At 41.5% G+C, this 20,488-nt stretch overlaps 2 protein-coding genes and 1 pseudogene across 3 annotated transcripts; 1 reads left to right on the top strand and 2 right to left on the bottom strand.

The window, feature by feature from the left end:
• Positions 1-6,273: 6,273 nt before the first annotated feature.
• EDDM3B (epididymal protein 3B) lies at positions 6,274-7,482 on the bottom strand. The gene is made up of 2 exons (XM_032245957.1): positions 7,401-7,482; positions 6,274-7,090 (listed from the first exon to the last, which is right to left on the bottom strand). The coding sequence occupies exon 2, from the start codon at positions 7,070-7,072 to the stop codon at positions 6,629-6,631; it is 444 nt and encodes a 147-aa protein (XP_032101848.1). The 5' UTR covers positions 7,073-7,090; positions 7,401-7,482; the 3' UTR covers positions 6,274-6,628.
• A 2,938-nt stretch (positions 7,483-10,420) lies between these two features.
• On the top strand, positions 10,421-13,608 carry LOC116528623 (annotated as a pseudogene).
• A 1,407-nt stretch (positions 13,609-15,015) lies between these two features.
• Positions 15,016-17,970, bottom strand: EDDM3A (epididymal protein 3A). Of its 2 annotated transcripts, XM_032245956.1 has the most exons (2): positions 17,495-17,970; positions 15,016-15,829 (listed from the first exon to the last, which is right to left on the bottom strand). In XM_032245956.1, the coding sequence occupies exon 2, from the start codon at positions 15,801-15,803 to the stop codon at positions 15,372-15,374; it is 432 nt and encodes a 143-aa protein (XP_032101847.1). In that variant the 5' UTR covers positions 15,804-15,829; positions 17,495-17,970; the 3' UTR covers positions 15,016-15,371. The 2 variants fall into 2 exon arrangements, with proteins under 2 accessions (XP_032101847.1, XP_032101846.1); XM_032245955.1 differs by lacking the exon at positions 17,495-17,970 and having other exon boundaries at positions 15,016-16,055.
• Positions 17,971-20,488: the final 2,518 nt, after the last annotated feature.

Below are 20,488 nucleotides of genomic sequence, written 5' to 3'. Positions count from 1 at the left end.
CTGAGGCTTCAGTTTTTTTTTTTTTTTTGAAGCTTTATGATTTTCTGTTTCATAAGAGAAAATATATCACATAAGTCTGATACAATACCTGCCACATACTTAGTAATGTTGTGAGTTCTTACAACAGATGTGAATGAATTATTCATTTATGCATATACTTATTGGGCCAGGTACTGGGCTACAAAAATTCAGGAGCTCATGATTTAGTGAAAGAGACTAGAGATAGGCAGGTAAGTATATAGACAAGTAGATTATATTAATATAAATAGCACTTACTGTGTGATAGAGGACACTATAAGAGACTATGGGAAGATAGTAGAGGGGAAGGATCACTGGAAGGCACAATACCTGAACTTAATTTTGAGGAATAATTAGAAGTTAGATAAAGAGAGTGTTAAGGGCCTCCCAAAGAGGTAACTGTGTATCAAAAGATCTGTAAGACTGAAGGAGAAAGACAAATTTAAGGTATTTGCCTGTTAAATCTGTTCTTACCTTTTCACTGGTACTGCAACACCCTTATTCAGAAATTCATTGTCTCATGGAGGGCTCACATAAAAGCCTCCCCCATGGACTTCTTTTCTTGTTTTTTTTCTCCTTCCAATCCACTCTACACATAACTTCCAGATTACTCTTTCTTGAGCAAGATATAATAGTATGACACTCTTGTTGCATGCTTTTATGGTTCCAAATGTCTTCAGAATAAACATGAGGTCTGTTTATAGCAAGGTTGCAGGATACAAGATTAATATACAAAAATCAGTTCCTTTCTTATATACCAGCAATGAACAATTGCAATTTGATATTTAAAACACAATATCATTTATAAATTGCACCAGAGAAAGTGAAATACTCAGGTATAAATCGAATACATTATATAAAATTGGTATGAAGAAACATTTAAAACTCTAATGAAAGAAATTGAAGAAGCATAGATATTCCATATACATGAGTAGGAAGACTCAATATGTTAAGATGTCAGTTCCTTTCAACTTGATCTATAGATTCAGCACAATCCCAATCAATATTCCAGCACATTATTTTGTGGTAGTGACAAACTGACTCTGAAGTTTATATAAAGGTAAAAGATCTGGAATAGTCAACACAATGTTAAAAAAGAAGAGCAAAGTAAGAAGACTGACATGACCCAACTTCAAAGCTTACTATAAAACTACAGTAATTAAGACAGTGTGGTATTGGTGAAAAATAGACAAATACATCAACAGAACTGAGTAGAAAGCCCAGAGATAGACCCACACAAATATAGTGAATTGACCTTTGACAAAAGATCAATTTTTGAGAAAAGGTAGTCTTTTCAACAAATAGTAGTAGAACTGCATGTCCACATGCAAAAAAACAATAAATGTTTCCATAGATCTAGACTTCATACCTTTTCATAGACCTAGACTTTCCACCTTTCACAAATATTAATTCAAAATGGACCATAGACCTAATGCAAAATGCAAAACTATAAAAATTCTAGAAAATAACACAGGATAATATCTAGGCAACCTTGAGTTTGGCAATGATTTTTTAGATATAATACCAAAAGCACAATCAATGAAAGAAAAATATTGATAAGTGGAACTTCATTAAAATTAAAAACTTCTGCTCTGCAACAGATGCTATTAAGAGAATAAAAAGACAAGCCAGAGACTGAGAGAAGTTATTTGCAAAAGATATATCTGTTAAAGGAACATTATCCAAAATATACAAAGAACTGAAAAAACCTCAACCGTAAGAAAACCAACAACCTAGTTGAAAAATAGTCAAAACATCTGAATTGGTATGGAGCAGACAATTTTTCCTCTCCCTCTGAAGGTTCAAATCTTCTGAAAGGAACTGACAATAGAGAGATTAACAGGACAAAAAGTCATACAAATTTATTATTGTGCGTAATCATGGGAACCACACAAATTATGAGACTCGAAGAAAGACTGAATAGTTAAAATTCATATGCCTTCTTCATAGGGGAGAGGGACATGGGGAAAATGTAGGCAATTTTGGAGTTTTAAATTTTTTTTAGGGAATTGGCCCCAAAGAGTAGACAATAGTTCATAAATGAGTCTCTTTGAAAGCTGAATAGAAGGGTGATAAGTTACGGGAAATTGAAGGGTAGAACTCCACTATGAACAAAGATTGTCTTATTAAACAGATAAAGTCTCTTAGGTACTCCTTTAGAGCTATTCCTGGAAGAACAGATGAAAGTCTATCTGAGTGTGGTGTGGACTTTTAGTCTCTTTTCTGGTGACTCATATTTCCTGTTTATCTGATAAGATTCCTAGAAAGGGGGGTCTTAAGACAATTGCTTTTCTGGGAAGAAGTTTTCCTCACCCAGACAAGGGAACTCCCAGAGAGCGCTCCTCTCTGCATTTGACGGGGAGGAATGAGAGATTAGAAAATGTTTGGTTTCAAGGCAGCTTCTAAGAACTTCTAGTTTTCTTTAATTCAAAAGTGCTCAGAATACCAATGCATCATAGTTTGTAGCATGATTCTCTGCACCCCAACACTTCACCAAAGAAGATATACAGATGGCAGATGGGCAATAAAGAGATGCTCAGCATCTGATTGTTTGGAGAAAAACTTTTCCTCTCTCATTTTAGGTTTTAAATGTGGTGGTAAAGGAGCTTGTAAAATAGAAAAAGATTAACAGGAGAAAATTCAAAGTTTATGTACACATGCACACAGGAGTATTACATAATGAGTAACTTGCTGAATAACCAGAGGTAAAGTTTATATACCAACTTTAAAAAAAAAAGTATTTTTGGCCAGGTGCGGTGGCTCATACCTGTAACCCCAGCCCTTTAGGAAGCCGAGGTGGGCAGATCACCTGAGGTCAGGAGTTTGAGACCAACCTGGCCAACATGGTAAAAACCCCATCTCTACTAGAAATACAAAATTTAGCAGGGTGTAATCCCAACTACTCGGGAGGCTGAGGTAGAAGAATCACTTGAACCCAGAAGGTGGAGGTTGCAGTGAGACAAGATCGCGCCACCACACTCCAGCCTGGGCAACAAGAGCGAAACTCTGTCTCAAAATAAAATAAAATAAAATAAGATTTTTGGTGGGGCTTCAAAAGGAAAATATGTAAGGATCTAATCAGTTTTTGATGGTAGTAGAAATAGTTAAATTGATTATCCTGGCTGGAAGATTCCCTGTATGGAGGTTTATGGCAGCTAAATTTATACTTCCCAGTGCTAAGGGGCTGTCTGCTTTCAAACAAGAAAATACCATGGAAGGGGATCATTGGCAGCTGAATTTTTAGGAGGACTTGGTTAAGTTTAGATGGTGTTTCTTTCTGCATCTTCTGTCTGTTCAGAAATTTTCAGTTTAAAATAATTTTTATGCTACTATAATCATAACACATTTGTTACTTGATGCACAGCAAATGGATATACTAAGACAACAGGGATTGAAACAGAGAAGAATTTAATATTCATGGGGCAGCCAAATGAGTAAATGGGCGGTAAGCTAAAATTTACCTCCCTCAAAGGTTTGGGGATAGGGTTTTTGAGGAGTCTGGACAAGGGCTAAAGTGTGAAGATTTCTGATTCATCAATAAGTGAGGGGGTGAAGTGGGACAGGGAAATGAAGAAACTCAGCATTCTTGTGCCAAGCCAGTTCCTTGGTAGGGGTCTTCAGACCAGTTCACATTAGCTGTTGCACTGGAATTCAGAATCAGAGAAACACCTTCAGCAATTTTTTTTTTTTGAGACCAAGTCTCCCTCTGTCACCCAGGCTGGAATGCAATGGCACGATCTTGGCTCACCACAACCTCCGCCTCCCGGGCTCAAGCGATTCTCCTGCCTCAGCCTCCCGAGTAGCTGGGACTACAGGTACAGACCACCATGCCTGGCTAATTTTTGTATTTTTAGGAGAGATGGTGTTTCACCACTGTGTTGTCCAGGCTGGTCTCCTCTTGACCTCGTGGTCTTCCCGCCTCTGCCTCCCAAAGTGCTGGGATTATAGACATGAGCCACTGTGCCTGGCCACCTTAAGCAATTCTTAAAGCAAAAAGGTTTCATGATTCTAGTATCAGAGATTCTACCTATAGGAACAATTGGGGAGCAGGTGATCAGCATGCTACTTGGGAAGTTAGCAGCTACATGGAAGTGGGTTAAAGTGTTCCAGCATACTATGATTAATGTGTAATTCTGCCTAGAGCCTGGCTTGCAACACTTCATAATCCTGCAAGGGCAGTTTTGTCATATTGGTGGGCTGTAAATCCCTTCAATCGGCCATTAGAAAATTAAAAATTAAAACAATGAGATAATAGTACACATCTACTTGAATGACTAAAATGCAGTGAAAACTGACATCATCAAAGCTGGTAAGGATGCAGAGCAGCAAAAATGCTAATTGACAGGACTTTGAATCTGGAGGCATATTTTGGGTAACATATTTTTGTTTCCTATGAGAGTTCAGCTAGGTTAGCTTAGATCTTATAACCTTCGCTTGGCTCAGTAGACAGGACTGCAGACCTTAGTGAACAGCCTCACCAATACTGCACACAAAAGAGGAAGGGTAGATACCTAAGAGGAGTCAATATGCAGCTATTCAAATAAGGAGTGGATACCAGGAAAACCAGAGAAACAACACAAAGTTATTATACTAATTGCACTTAAATCTACTTTCCTCCTATACTGTTTTGATTAACCATCTGCTAACTCTTTAATAAAAGCAAGCTTTAAAGAGTTACTTAAATGAGGTATTTGTGAGAACCTAGTATAGGAGACCAGAATATGCCACCCCAAAATATGCTTCTGTAGTATAAACATTATTTTGAACTGCTTATTTTGAGAAACAGTATACACAAGACAAGCCCTGAAAAAAGAGTGCACTTTACCCTTTTGTAAGATAAATTTGTGTTTATAAGGGAAACCTTCATTTTTAAGGATGTCTCTCTCTCTCTCTCTGTACCAGAAAGAGAAAGCTGACTCTAAATCACAGGAAACCCTCATCAGTGGAGAAGGTACTGACTTAAATCTGCATGAGGAATCTTTCCCTTGTTTACTATACTTTTCCTGGTCATCTTCCTGTAAGTCACTCACCCACATGCTTCTTCCGTTGCTTTAGCTGAAGGCATTTAAGCCCAAGTGCTGGCCTCCTCTTTGAGTTGCTTTCTGAGTTTCTCCCATGTATACATGAGATGCACGTTACTAAACTTCCGATTTTCTCTTGTTAATCTGACTTTTGTTACAGTGGCCCCAAGAACCAAAAGGGTAGAAGGAAAATATTTTTCCTCCCCTACATACATTTTGAAGAGCATTTGTTAACTGAGAGAAACAATCAGTATTGTTTCTTCTCATATGCATATCGATCCTACATGCAGAGCTGCTGGTTTAATACTAGTGTCTTCTGAGTTTGGTTGGTAGAGATCATCACCCCCAAGTGTCTGCTCGTTCCTAGGTGCACTCAAAAATTGCAAAGCTGAGGAACTGCCTTTGGAACATGATGACCAATCTAGATATACTAGCTACTCATTGAGGCCAGAGTTCTAGGAAAGTGTGCAGTCACTTAATAAATAATGTTGACACTTTGGTCTTTTCTTTAATTATTTCAAGGCCAGAGTCATTTCACATTGCAGGAGTCTGAAGAACACAAGGTACTTCAATGTTTAGCATTTTCCCTGCCCATACTGCTCTAGGCAAAATTGCATGATGTAAACATTTCTTACTTTGCGTCTTACTTCTGCAATTAGCAAACAAAATGTCTCATGAACTCAACCTGCTTGTGAACTCCACAAACTCAACACATTTTTTTTTTTTTTTTTTGGCGTTTTGAAACGGAGTCTCGCTCTGTCACCAGACTAGAGTGCAGTGGTGCAATTTCAGCTCACTGCAACCTCTGCTTCTGGGTTCAAGCAATTCCCCTGTAATCCTATTAAATTCTTGTGTCTTTTTACTATATAAATAAGAACTTAACTTTCATCTTTAGAGCACTGACCCCATTTCTCTGGAGTCTGTGTGTCACAGAATGCCCATTACCAGCCTTTTGCTTAAATCAACTCTTTAAAACTGGATTCTGACTCTTTCAATTATTTCAAATTGATGCTGCAATCAATGCCCACCTCACAACTTGTCTCGAACTAAGCACACAGTCATTTACACCATCGTCATATACACAAACATATTACATACATTAGACATACACCCATGAAATACACCTTAAATCCCTTTCACAGCATCAATCACATGCATAGTCTAGATCACACACATCCATACCAGTCACACAGTGCTTGCTCTGTGGACATAACATATATAAATGCCACACACATTGGAATCGTAATTTTATTTAGCAAAGGGAACATTGTTCTGCTTGGGTAACTTTCAAGAGAGCCAGTATCAGGAAAGTCTTGGGTTAGTCAAGAACAGATGCCATATGAGCTGAATGTTGACAAAAGTGTAGGAGTAAATTAAGTAAATGAAGACAAAAGTGTATTCCAGGCAGAGAAACAACACAGGCAAATTTACCGTATCAAGAAATCATGTGATTCATAACTCTTACGTATTTGGAAAACATTAACAAATAAATGCAAGTGGGGAGTGGTAGGGGCTATTGATGGAGGCAGGGGCCACCACTTAGGAAGCACTGGATACTCTACCAATACCTAAGGTTGTACATAGACATTCTAGTTGCTGACAGGCTCCACCATCTTTAAGTCTTCTATGCTATCAACATGCCCATCCATGCCACAATGGAATTCAATGTAGTTGAAGCTCCTGCTCTCTGTGTAGTTATTTTTGGAATTCTCCTGGTGACACTTGAGTACTTTGAGGGGATTCTGGACCCAGACATATGCATTTCGGAAGCGATCCATCCAGATGTCACTAATGCATATATGCTCGATTTTATACCATGAGACATAGATGAATAAGTGAGAGTTCTTGCCTTTCAGAGCTTCATTTTCTCTCATGAGGACATCACATTTGTACTCTTTGAATTCTCGACTTGGACTTAAGTAGTGCAGTTTCATGAATTCTCTCCAAGAAACATTCTTGCTGTATACCAGCAGTGTGCATAGGATGCAAAGCAGGGCCAAGAGTGTGCCCCAGATCTTTAGAGACGATGCCATCTCAGTCCCCAGGGCCACCTGTGTGTCCACAGAGAAGAGAAAGAAAAGCATTATCCAGACAATGCCCAGAGAGCTGAGCTCCACCTTAAAATTCCTTCCTCACTTGGATGCAGTTTTACTATTTAGTTCCCCAATGAGAAGATAATAATTCTCATTAGAGGATAGAGTTTCTAAGAATTAAATACATGCTTCAGCCTGTGTGAGCCAAACACAAAGTTAGAAAAAGTAAATGAATTTCATTTTGAGAATTCTAACCATCTCCTGTCTTCCCTCTCTTTCACCCAACCTGAGGAGCCAGCCAGTCACCCCCCAGCTGGCTCCTTTTTACCAGATCAATTCTCAGGAGATCATGTGTCCAAAGGAGAATGGTATTTTAAGGTTTATGTCCTTGAAGTGGAAATGGTGGTCACACTTTAAGGAAATGTAGAAGATGAATAACTACTTGGGAGGTGGTTCCTAGGCAGGAAGGCTTCGATTCTCTAAGATGACAGCCCAGCCTGCAATTACACTGACTTGCAAAATGACACTTCTCCAATCTTGACTTCCTTATAACACTTCCCCCAAAGCCTGCGTGGAACATATGTTCATTACTAACTACCCATATTCTTTCTCAGGGGCCAGTCCCCTAATTATCGCTTGGTTTGTCAGAGGTGCTTATTGAAAATATCATAAAAGAACTCCAGTTTTGAGGTTTTTGTTTGTTTGTTTATTTGTTTTTGAGATAGAGTCTCACTGTGTCATCCAGGCCGGAGTGCAGTGGCACAATCTCAGCTCACTGCAACCTCTGCCTCCAGGGTTCAACAGATTCTCAGTCTCAGCCTCCCACATAGCTAAGATTACAGGTGTGTGTCACCACTCCCAGCTAATTTTTGTTTTTGTTTTTGTTTTCATTTTTTAAAAATTGTACTTTAAGTTCTGGGGTACATGTGCAGATCTTGCAGGATTCTTGCATAGGTACAGACATGCTATGGTGGTTTGCTGCCTCCATCCCCCCATCAACTACATCAGGCATTTCTCCCAGTGTTATCTCTCCCCAACTCCTGCTGTCCCTCCTCTAGCCCCTCACCCCCCAACAAACTCCAGTGTGTGATGTTCCCCTCTCTGTGCCCATGTGTTCTCATTGTTCAACACCCGCCTTTGAGTGAGAACATGCAGTATTTGGTTTTCTGTTCTTGTGTCAGTTTGCTGAGAATGATGGTTTCCAGATTCATCCATATCCCTACAAAGGACATAAACTCATCCTTTTTTATGGCTGCATAGCATTCCATGATGTATATATGCCACAAATCTATAAAAGTTTTTTTTTTTTTTTTTTTTTTGTAGTAGAGACAAGGTTTCACCTGGCCAAGTTTGGCCAGGCTAGTCTCAAACTCCTGGCCTCAAGTGATCTACCCACCTTGGCTTCCCAAAGTGCTGGGATTACAGGTGTGAGCCACCACACCCAGGCAGGATTCTAGATTTGAAACATTCCTGTAATCAATCAAGTACCAAGGCTAAAAGAGCCCCCACAGTGGCTTCTCTGTTGAAAGCATGGAGTGTGGGTTTTTTTGAAAGAGCCTGCCCTTTAAACCAGTGCTCTGTCCCCACCATGAGAAATGTTCCTGTCCTTACTGAATCTCTAACCTGATTTACAACTCTGAGCACTGATGTCCTCAGATGAAACTAACAATAGCTCCCTACAGGCCTGAGAGAGTCTAATGAGATGCATGTATGTGAGGGCACTTCTCACGATGTCAAATGCCCACATCAGACACAGAACAAAGGGTCAGTACTTCCTGTCTGTGGAACCCTGTCCTGGTCATAAAGACCTACAGAGGAGAGAAGAGCAGGATGCAAGCAGCTTTAATGCATTGTGCTTGAAGAGACTGGGGGTGAAGGAAGGGAGAGGCAGGGAAAAGCCTGTATCAGTGGGATTGAGGCTGACCGGAATTCAGGCCTTTGTTTTCCATGATTTGGATTCTTCTCCATTCTTTGCTATTTAAAAGTTCAATCAGTCTCCTTCCAGTGCTCCTGGCCATCCCCCGAGCATCCTCAGCAGACCCCTTCTTACCCTACGCAGACTCCGAGTTCAGGTCAGTGGTTGTAGTGGGGATCAGTGTGTGGATCTGAAGAGCAGAGTCTGTGTCCTCCTTTTTTCAGAGCCCAGGAAGTCTGCAGCAGTGGAGAAAGGAATAGCAGGGGGAGATGCAGCGCTCCAGCTGATTGGCAGCAGCAGTGGTGATGGGGAACAGCCTGATTATGTGAACCTGTACTTGGATCTTCTCATCTGGAACACTTGAGTTTATTCAGACAGTGGCCTCAAGCAAAGGCTACAAACATCAAAGACTGACTCCGGGGCACAAAAGAAGTGCAAGACCCTAAAGTGAGGTGACCCCAGAAAGGGGTTATCTGGTGCTATCAGTAGACAACAAGAGACCTGGCTTCTCCACTCAATTTCTGACAAAGTTCTGGGAAGTCTCTGATTGTTATGCTGTGTTACACGGAAACTTCTCTGAGGAAAGTGACTTATAACACTGTGTACTGTGGGACTTTCATTGAGAGGTGAAAGAGTATCTGGTGAATCTGTTGGCCAGATAGTTATGATTAGGTAGCCAGTATCTGAAGTTTCACTAGGCAGTTTATTATTTTCGATGAGAAAAGTCAAACTCTGTAAAATATTTGAAGGGATTTATTCTGAGCCAAATATGAGTGACCATGGCCTACGACACAGCCCTCAGGAGGTCTTGAGAAAAGCGTGCCCAAGGTGGTCAGAGAACAGCTGGTTTTATACATTTTAGAGAGGCGTGAAACATCAATCAAATACATTTAAGAAATATATTGCTTTGGTCCAGAAAGGCAGGACAACGCAGAGCTGGTGGGAAGCAAGGGGGCCTCCAGGCTATAGGTAAATTTAAACACTTTCTGGTCGACAACTGGTTTTGTCTAAAGACCTGGGATTGGTAGAAAGGGAATGTTCAGGTTAAAATAAAGATCGTGGAGACCAACTGTTTTGAAGTCTTCCTTTTGACACAATAGATGACAATTTTTTCCCTCTCTGATCTTAATCTCTTTAGGATTGGAAAGGTCTGGAAGAAAAAGATCTAGCTATGCTATTACAGTTTTGTGTGTGTGTGTGTATGTGTGTGTGTGTGTGTGTGTGTGTGTGTGAGACAGAGTTTCCCTCTTGTTGCCCAGGCTGGAGTGCAGTGGTTTGATCTCGGCTCACTGCAACCTCTGCCTCCCGGGTTCAAGCAATTCTCCTGCCTCAGCCTCCCGAGTAGCTGAAATTATAGGCATGTGCCACCACATCTGGCTAACTTTGTATTTTTAGTAGAGACCAGATTTCTCCATGTTGGTCAGGCTGGTCTCAAACTCCTGACCTCAGGTAATCCGCCCACCTTGGCCTCCCAAAGTGCTGGGATTACAGGTGTGAGCCACTGCACCCAGCCTGAGATTCTTCACAGTTGCAGATTTTCCCCTACAAAGAATAGCTTTGCCGGGAAATTTCAAAATGTGGCAAAAAAACATGTTTTAGGAAAATATTTTTTCTTCTTCGTCTTGTAATGTTATGCCAAAGTCAGGTTGGAAAGTAAAACACAATTTATAGGATGATGGGTTTTATTTAACCCTATAAATTGTGACAGATTGCACTTCTATGTCTGAGCCACCCATAGGCATCTGCCTAAGTGGGAATTGCCCTGCTCCAGTCACAGTATTGCCCTGTTCAAATTGAGTGCCATGTTGGGTCTTAGAGGGACAGAGCATTCCAACTCCCTCATCATATTGAGGTGGGGCCGTAGCCCCTTCCTCCAAATTTAGAGCTTCATGTGGTGATGCTGAGGCAGCTGAGTAGTTGTGGAGAAGGTGGTGCAGCAGCCATGGCAGCAGGAGCTGCTGGGGCAGCTGCGTTTAAACCATTTGAAAGAAATCTTCATCCCTTTGTTCTTGCATCTGGATATCTGGCTTATGAAAGACCTTCTCATCTCTTTGTACAGCCATCAGAAGCCCCCTGCCCCATCCTGAATCCTGATTTTGCAATAATATGAGAGCTTGGAATGAGGTATTTCTTCCCATTTCCCAGATCTCTGACAAAATAATATGCCACCACAAAGTATGTATGCTCTGTAGCACAAAAATTACTTTGAACTGCTTGTTTTGAGAAACAGGATACACAGGAAAGCTCTGAAAATAGAGTACACATTACCCTTTTGTAAGGAAAATGTGCATTCACAAGGGAACACTCCATTCTTACAGATATCTCCTTCCCTGTGCCAGAAGGAGAGAGGTGACTCTAAATTACAAGAGACCCGTATCAGTGGAGAAGGTATTTGACTCAAGTCTGCATGATAAACCCTTCCCTCATTTACTATACTTTTCCTGGTCATCTCCCTATAATTTGCTCCCCACTTGCTTTTTCCTTTGCTTTAGCTGAAGATGGCATTTAAACCCAAGTTCTAGCCGCTTCTTTGAGTTACTCTGAGTTTCTCCCACATATACATGAGATACACATGTTACTACATTTCTGTTTATTTTTCTCTTGTTAATCTGACTATTCTTATAGGGTCCCCAGTTAAGATCCTAAAAGGGTAGAAGGAAAGTATTTTTTCCTCTTCTACATTGTAATTTGAAGAGCATTTATCAAATGAGAAAAACGGTATTTTTTTTTCCCCCAAATGTAAATTGATCATTGATGCAGAGCTGCTCATTTAATACTAGTCTCTTCTGAGCTTGGTTGGTAGAGATCGTCATCCCCAGGTGTCTGCTCCTCCCCAGGTGCACTCAAAAACTGCAAAGCTGAGGAACTGCTTTTGAAACATGATGACCAATCTAGATACACTGGCTACTCATTGAGGCCAGAGTTGTAGGCAGGTGTGCAGTCACCTCATGAATAATGTTGATACTTTGGTCTTTTTCCTGATTGTCTCAAGGCCAGAACCTTCAACACTGTAGGAGGGTTAAGAACACAAGGTACCTTAATGTTTAGCATTTTTCCTCCCCATACTTAACCTAGATAATATTATATAAAGCAAGTATTTCTTACTTTGTATCTCTCCCCTACAATTAGCAAACAGAATTTCTAATGCTTCCTACCAGCCTGTGAACCCCAAATTTCTTTCTCCTATTTCCTTCCTCATTCCGTGAACACAATGTAGGTGTTAGGCACCCTTGTTGAGGACTATTGCATTTTAACATCCTCCAACACTTTCCTTATGTCTCTATGAAGTGAACGTGTTTATTATCAGATAAAATCATTTGTGCTAGTATTTTCTACTTGGTGTGTCATCCTTAACAAATGTGATGCCTTAGCCAGTCTAACATGCATTGACCTTCTTAGAAACATTCTTAAGGAATTGAATCTAGTAGAGACATCTGTAACTGTTCTTTTTCATCCTGAGTATGTATGGCTTTTATACAGATGACAGCCTACTGTATTTTTGTTTTAGAAATTCCTGTCTCTAGGGTCAGGGACAGCAGATGATTGACGGGTACTTACAACGATTGTTTGTCAAAATCAGAATTGAAGTACAAAACCAGTGGGTGAGATGGGAAAGAAAATGATTTTCACTGAGTACCTATTATAAGCCAGAAACCATGCCATGCGTCTTATACCGTCAGCTCTGACTATACCCAGAAATCTGAGTGAAACTAAGTGTCACACTGTTAAAATCTACAATTTCGTCTCTCTTCCCTCCCCCAAGATGCTGAAAGGAAAGAAGGCCAAGGGGAAGAAGGTGGCTCCGGCCCCTGCCATCATGAAGAAGCAAGAGGCCAAGCAAGTGGTGAATCCCCTGTTTGAGAAAGAGTCTAAGAATTTTGGCATTGGACGGGACATCCACCCCAAAAGAGACCTCACCCTCTTTGTGAAATGGCCCCACTCTATCAGGTTTCAGTGGCAGCAAGCCATCCTCTATAAGCCGCTGAAAGTACCTCCTGTGATTAACCAGTTCACCCAGGCCCTGAACTGCCAAACAACTACTCAACTGTTTAAGCTGGCCCACAAGTACAGATCAGAGACAAAGCAAGAGAAGAAGCAGAGGCTGTTGGCCCAGGTGGAGAAGAAAGCTGCTGGCAAAGGGGACGTCCTCACTAAGAGACCACCTGTCCTTTGAGCATGAGTTAATACCGTCACCACCTTGGTGGAGAACAAGGAAGTTTGGCTGGTGGTGATGGCACACAACGTGGACCCCATTGAGCTGGTTGTCTTCTTGCCTGCCCTGTGTCGTAGAATGGGGGTTCCTTACTGCATTGTCAAGGGGAAGGCAAGATTGGGACGTCTAGTCCACAGGAAAACGTGAACCACTGTCGCCTTCACACAGATTAATTCAGAAGACAAAGGAACTTTGGCTAAGCTGATGGAAGCTATCAGGACCAATTACAATGACAGATGCGATGAGATCTGCCGTCACTGGGGAGGCAATGTCCTGCGTCCCAAGTCTGTGGCTCACATCGCCAAGCTCACAATGACAAAGGCTAAAGAACTTGCCACTAAACTGGATTAAAAGTACACTGTTGAGTTTTCTGTGCATAAAAATAATTAAAATAATACAAATTTTCCTTAAAAAATCTATAATTTCAAATCTAAGTTATTGGAACTCTAAATTATTTGGAACCTTAAAAGAATGTGATTATGGTGCTTGAGTCACGTACCAGGCAGCTATAACCAAGGCAAGTGTACCTTGGTTTCTCTGATTAGAGATTAAGTCTCTTTCTTACCTGCATTTGTGAAATGTTATAAATGACTGAAGGGGGCCAGGGAAGACTCATCCTCTCTCAACTGCTGATGTTCATTATGAATTAACTCCCCTCTTCCCTTTCTCATGCAAAGACTTCATCACTTTCACTTTGTCTTTTTTGTTTTGCTGTTGTTGTTTTGTTTTTGTTTGTTTGTTTTTGAGACAGGGTCTGGCTTTGTCATACAGGCTAGAGTGCAGTGGCACACAATCTTGGCTCATCGCAACCTGTCTCCTGGGCTCAAGCCATCCTTCAACCTTAGACTCCTTAACAGCTGGGACTATAGGCACATGCCACCATGCCTGACTAATTTTTGCTTTTCTTTTGTAGAGACAGGGCTTCACCAAGTTGCCCAGGCTAGTCTCAAACTCCTGAGATCAACTCATCCAACCACCTTGGCCTCCCAGCTTTCACATTGTCCTAAGAAGGAATGTTAAATACATTCTTTTGAGTTGGGAATAATTGAAAATAACTATAAATAGAACAAGTCATGTAGTGGGGGGACAAAACTGGAACCAATTAATTTGTTGTAACTCTTGAACCAGTCTGGTATAGAAAATGTAATCCTCTCTCACTTCTTTCTCTTTTTCCTACATAAAAAAGAATTTAATTTTCAACTTTGGAGTACTGACCCCATTTCTCTGGAGTCTGTGTACCACAGAATGTCCGTTCCCAGCCTTTCACTTTAATAAACTTTTTTTTTTTTTGAGACAGAGTCCTGCTCTGTCTCCCAGGCTGGAGTGTTGTAGCACAATCTCAGCTCACTGCAACCTCTGCGATTCTCCTGCCTGAGCCTCCCAAGTAGCTGTGACTACAGGCAGGTACCACCAAGCCTGGCTAATTTTTGTATTTTTAGTAGAGACAGGGTCTCACCATGTTGGCCAGGCTGGACCCAAACTCCTGACCTCAAGTGATCCACTTGTATCAGCCTCCCAAAGTGCTGGGATTACAGGCACCAGTGCCCAGCCCACTCTTTAAAACTGGATTTTGACCATTTTGATGGTTTCAAATTGATACCACAATGAATGCCTACATCATTACTTGCCTCCAGTTCAGCACACAATCATTTATATCCGCATGATATACATAAACATATCACATACATTAGACACAGATACATAAAATGCACCCTAAACCCCTTGCATAGCCATAGGAAAAATAGCCTAGATCACCCATCCCCATACCAGTCACACAATACATACTCTGCATACATAACATATATAAGTGTCACATACATTAGAACAATATAATTTATTTAAGAGAAGGAAGGTCGTTCAGCTTGGGTAGGTATAAAGAGAGTCAATATCAGGAAAAGTCTTAGGGTAGTCAAGGACAGATGCCATATGAATTGAATCCGGGAAAAAATGTGGATGTAAATTAGGCAAATGAGGACAAAATTGTATTACAGATACAGAAACCACACAAAGATCTGGTATCAAGAAATCACAAGATACATAACTCTCAGTAGCTGGAAAACACTGACACATAAATGCAAGTGGGGAGTGGCAGGGGATATTGATGGAAGCAGGGCCCACTACTTGGGAAGCACTGAATACTCTATCAATACCTGAGGATGTGCATAGACTTTCTAGTTGCTGATAGGCTCTATAATCCTCAAGTCTTCTATGCTATCAACATACCCATCTATGCCACAATGGAATTCAATGTAGCTGAAGCTTCTGCTCTCTGTGTACCTATTGTTGTACATCTCCCAGTGACACTCGAGTAATTTGAGGACACCTGGGGCCCATACATATGCATTTCTGTATCGGTCACTCCCCTTCTCATTAATGCATATACGTTGAATCTTGAACCATAAGCTGTAGATGAACAAGTGAGAGCTCTTGCCTTTCAGAGCTTCTTTTTCTCTCATGAGGACATCACATTTGTAATCTTTGAATTCTCGACTTGGACTTAAGTAATGAAGCTTTATGAATTCTCTCCAATAAATGTCGTTGCAATGTACACACAGCCTGCAAAGGATGCAAAGCAGGCCCCAGATCTTTAGAGAGGATGTCATCTCAGTCACAAGGGCCACCTGCGTGTCTACAGGGAAGAGAAAGAAAAACATTATCCAGACAATGCTCAGAGAGCTGAGCTCCACCTTAAAATTCCTTTCCATGCCAAGCAGGCACTTGGGCACTATATTGCTATTTGGTTCCCTGATTAGAAGATGATGAGTCTCATTAAAGAATATAGTTTCTGGGCCAGGTGCAGTGGCTCATGCCTGTAATCCCAGCACTTTCAGAGGCCAAGGTGGGTGGATCACCTGAGGTCAGGAGTTTGAGACAACACTGACCAACATGGTGAAACCCCATCTCTACTAAAAATACAAAAATTAGTTGGATGTGGTGGTGCATGCCTGTAATCTCAGCTACTGGGGAGGCTGAGGCAGGAGAATCACTTGAACCTGGGAGGCAGAGGTTGCAGTGAGCTGAGTTCATGCCATTGCACTCCAGCTCCGGCGACAAGAGCAAAATTCCGTCAAAAAAAAAAAACCATATATATATATATGTATATGTATATATATATATATACACACATATATATATACATATATATATATATATATATATATATATATATATATATACACACACACACAGTTTTTAAGAACTAAAAATATGCTTTAGCCTGTGGGAGCCAAACACAAATTTGGAAAATATAGATGAAGTACCTTTTGAGAATGTCAAATATCTCCTGTCTACCCTGTCTTCTACCTAATTTGAGGAGCCAATCACTATCCAGCTCCCTTTTACCAAATACATTCTCAGGAGATCATGTGTCCAATAGAAAATAACATTTTAAGCTTCTTGTCTGCAAAGTGGAAAGGGTTGTTGCATTTTAAGGAAATGTAGAAGATGAGTAGCTACTTGGGAGGTGGTTCCTAGGCAGAAGGCATTGATTCTGGAAACCACAGCCCAGGCTGCAATTGCACTACTCTGAAAGATGATGCTTTCCCAACCTTGACTTCCTTATACCACTTCCCCTAAAGCCTGGGTGAAAGGTGATTATTACTAACTATCCACATCCCTTCTCAGGGGCCATTTCCCTAATTATTGCTATTACAAATGATCTTCATTTGTTAGAGCTTATTGGCAATGCCATCATAAAAGGATATCAGCGTAGAACTGTTGCTGTAATCAATCAGGCACCAAGACTAAAACAGTTCCACCCCCCGCCGGAGCTACTGTGGTCACAGCATAGACTGTATGGTTGTTTGAAAAAGTTACCCTTTACCAGCTCTCTGTTCTCATTTGCCAGGAGGAGTGCTCTTGGCCCTACCGAACCTTTAGCCTGATTGACAACTCTGAGTATCGGTGTCCTCAGATGGGCCTAACAACAGCTCCCCACAGACCTGGGAGAGTCTAATGAGATGCATATATGTGAGAGCGCTTCTTACAATGTCAAATGCGCACATCAGACACAGGGTTCCTCATCTGTGGAACACTGTCCTGGTGATAAAGACCTACACAGGCTAGAAGAGCAGGATGCAAGCAGTGTTAATGCATTGTGCTTAGGAAGAGTGGTGCTAAAGGGAGGGAGGGGCAGGGAAAAGCCTGTATCAGTGGGACTGAGGCTGACTGGAATTCAGGCCTTTGTTTTCCATGATTTGGATTCTTCTCCATTCTTTGCTATTTAAAAGTTCAATCAGTCTCCTTCCAGTGCTCCTGGCCATCCCCCGAGCATCCTCAGCAGACCCCTTCTTACCCTAAGCAGACTCCGAGTTCAGGTCAGTGGTTGTAGTGGGGATCAGTGTGTGGATCTGAAGAGCAGAGTCTGTGTCCTCCTCCTTTTTTCAGAGCCCAGGAAGTCTGCAGCAGTGGAGAAAGGAATAGCAGGGGGAGACGCAGCGCTCCAGCTGATTGGCAGCAGAGGTGGTGATGGGGAACAGCTTTATTAGGTGAACCTGTTCCTGAATCATCTCATCTGGAACATTTGGGTTCACTTAGACGGTAGCCTCGAGCAAAGGCTACAAACATCAAAGGCTGAGTCCAGGGCACAAAATAAGGGCAAGACCCTGGGTGACCCCAGAAAGGCGTTATCTGGTGCTATCAGGCAACAACCAGAGACCTGGCTTCTGCCAGCTTTTCAATTCTGAAAAACTTCTGAGGAAGTCTCAGGAGGGTTATGCTATGTTACATTGGAACTTCACTGAGGAAAACCACTTTTTTTTTTGAAAAATGTCTTGCTTTGTCACCCAGGCTGGAGTGCAGTCACACAAACACTACTTCCTGCAGTCTCAACCTGCCAGGCTCAAGCAATCCTCCCACCTCAGCCTCTTGAGTAGCTGGGACTACAGGCATGCAACACCATGCCTGGCTAGTTTTTTGTATTAATTTTTGTAGAGACAGGGTTTTACCATGTTGCCCAGGCTGGTCTTGAACTCCTGAGTTCAACCAACATCAGCCTCCAAAAGTGCTGGGATTATAGGCATGAGCCACTTTTACTGGTTGAGCCGGAAAACCACATTTAATGTGAACTGTGGGATCTTCATTGAGAGGTGAAAAAGTTCAGTCAGTCTCCTTCCAGTGCTCCTGGTCATCCCCCGAGCATCCTCAGCAGACCCCGTCTTACCCTACTCAGACTCCGTGATTATGCTATGTTACACTGGAACATATCTAGTGAAAACAGTGGCCAAATAGCTATGAATGATTAGGTAGCCAGTATCTGAAATTTCTCTACTCACTTTTTAAATTATACCCTTTAGCTGTTTGCTGACATTCTACTGCTTACTATTGAAATGTCACATAGCCCAGCCATAGTTTCCACAATGCTGCTATATATAACATCTGACCATGAAGTATAGGTCACAAAGTGCTAGCTAAATTGTTTTTCAGGAACTCAAGATTCAATCCTGAACTCAGCTCAAATGGACAAGACCACAAACTCTTCAACTGAGTTTGTCCAAGTGTTCAACGGGTTACTTTTGATATCACAGCCTTAATTTTCCACCACATTTTTCATGCCAACTCCTTGCGAATTGGCAAATGTGGCCAATACTGGTTCATCAACACTAGGCAAAGTTATGATTTATGAATAAAGTAAGATACTTGCAAACCTTTTCTATCAATACCTCCAAGGGCTGCTCTTAGCCAAACCACCTTGGTTGATTTTCTCACTGGGCCACCTTGTTGGAATGTCAGAAGGTTCAGTTCATATCCAGAACTTATCTTCAAACCCCAGCTCCCGCCAAGCAGTCCTTGAGTAATAGGAAACCATGTGCTGATGGACTGGATGGAAGAGAGATAGTCTCAGAGCAGGCTCTGTACATCTTCCTACTCTCTGAGTTTTTGGGGAACAAGGGAGAGCATAAAGGGAACACTTCCATGCATCTGGATTTGGATGACTTGAGAGGCGATTCTGAGGGAAGGTCATGGGCCCACACATCCAGAGCATTCTCTATTGAAGACTTAAATTCAAGCAGCGACTTAATGAATGTAGAGAGAGGTGGGAGAGAGAAGCCACCTGAGCCAACGTATGAGCCAGTGTTTCTCAAATAATTGATATTCCACTTTTAATATGGAAAAATATTTAACATGGACTCTAAGCATACATCCATGAACTTTTCTATGAGCTAAGCCGAAAGTCCTGAAGCTTTTCGGATATAAAGCCAATTAGAAAGCAATCTAAACTAAACTGGGGAAAAGAGTATTGTTATATTTATAGAAATTAGCCACTACCAACGCAGCCCAGGAAGGTAAGCCAACCAGTATTTCTGGAAACCACTTAATGGGTCTACTTCCTAGAGTTGTCTACCAGTTTCTGTAACAGAAGCTTCTTGGACAGTGACTTTTGGTTTTAGTTCTTAAGGAGGTATTCCCTTTTAAATATAAATTTTAAATCACTTGAAAATTATATTCATTCTTTAAACATTCCTTTAACTATTTTCTGTTAATTCTTTGATATGTCCTTTCATTTTTCTGTTTTGGAATGGAGTTTCACTCTTGTCACCCAGGCATAATCTCAGCTCACTGCAACCTCTGTCTCCTGGGTTCAAGCAATTCTCTTGCCTCAGCCTCCTGAGTAGCAGAGGTTACAGGTGCCAGCAAACACATCAGGGTAATTGTTGTATTTTTAGTAGAGACAGGGTTTCCCCATGTTGGCCAGGCTGGTCTCAAACACCTGACCTCAGGTGATCCACCTGCCTTGGCCTCTCAAAGTGCCGAGATGAAAGGCGTGAGCCACTGCACCCAGCTGGTGGTTCTTTTCTTAGCCACTATTCAATTCTTAAATGTTTGTGAACTACTGTTTTACAAAACATAATGACTTAGGTTTCCTCATTTAGGGAATGACAATGTCTACAGGTGTCTTAAACTGTAATCCACGGGCTTCCAAGGGCTCCAAGGATGGAATTCATAGGTTCAATGCAGTAGTGCAGTGCAGAAAATTACATTTTTCTATATCAGCTTTAATTGCCAAAGCAACACAAAACACTGTCCATAAGGGATTTCTTTCCACTTTTTTTCCCTGTTACAGAAGAGGTCTAGCTGCACATTTTTGGCCAGGTGCAGTGGCTCACCCCTGCAATCCCAGCACTTTGGGAGGCTAAGGTGGGTGGATCACAAGGTCAGGAGTTTGAGACCAGCCTGAACAATATGGTGAAACCCCATCTCTACTAAAAATACAAAAATTTGCCAGGCATGGTGGTGTGCGCCTGTAGCCCCAGCTACTCAGGAGGCTGAGGCAGGAGAGTCGCTTGAA

This window comes from Sapajus apella, unplaced genomic scaffold (genome assembly GCF_009761245.1).
Source record: "Sapajus apella isolate SASKATOON/1434 unplaced genomic scaffold, GSC_monkey_1.0 scaffold59, whole genome shotgun sequence".
Taxonomy (NCBI): domain Eukaryota; kingdom Metazoa; phylum Chordata; class Mammalia; order Primates; family Cebidae; genus Sapajus; species Sapajus apella.
This window is presented reverse-complemented; position numbering and strand designations above follow the sequence as displayed.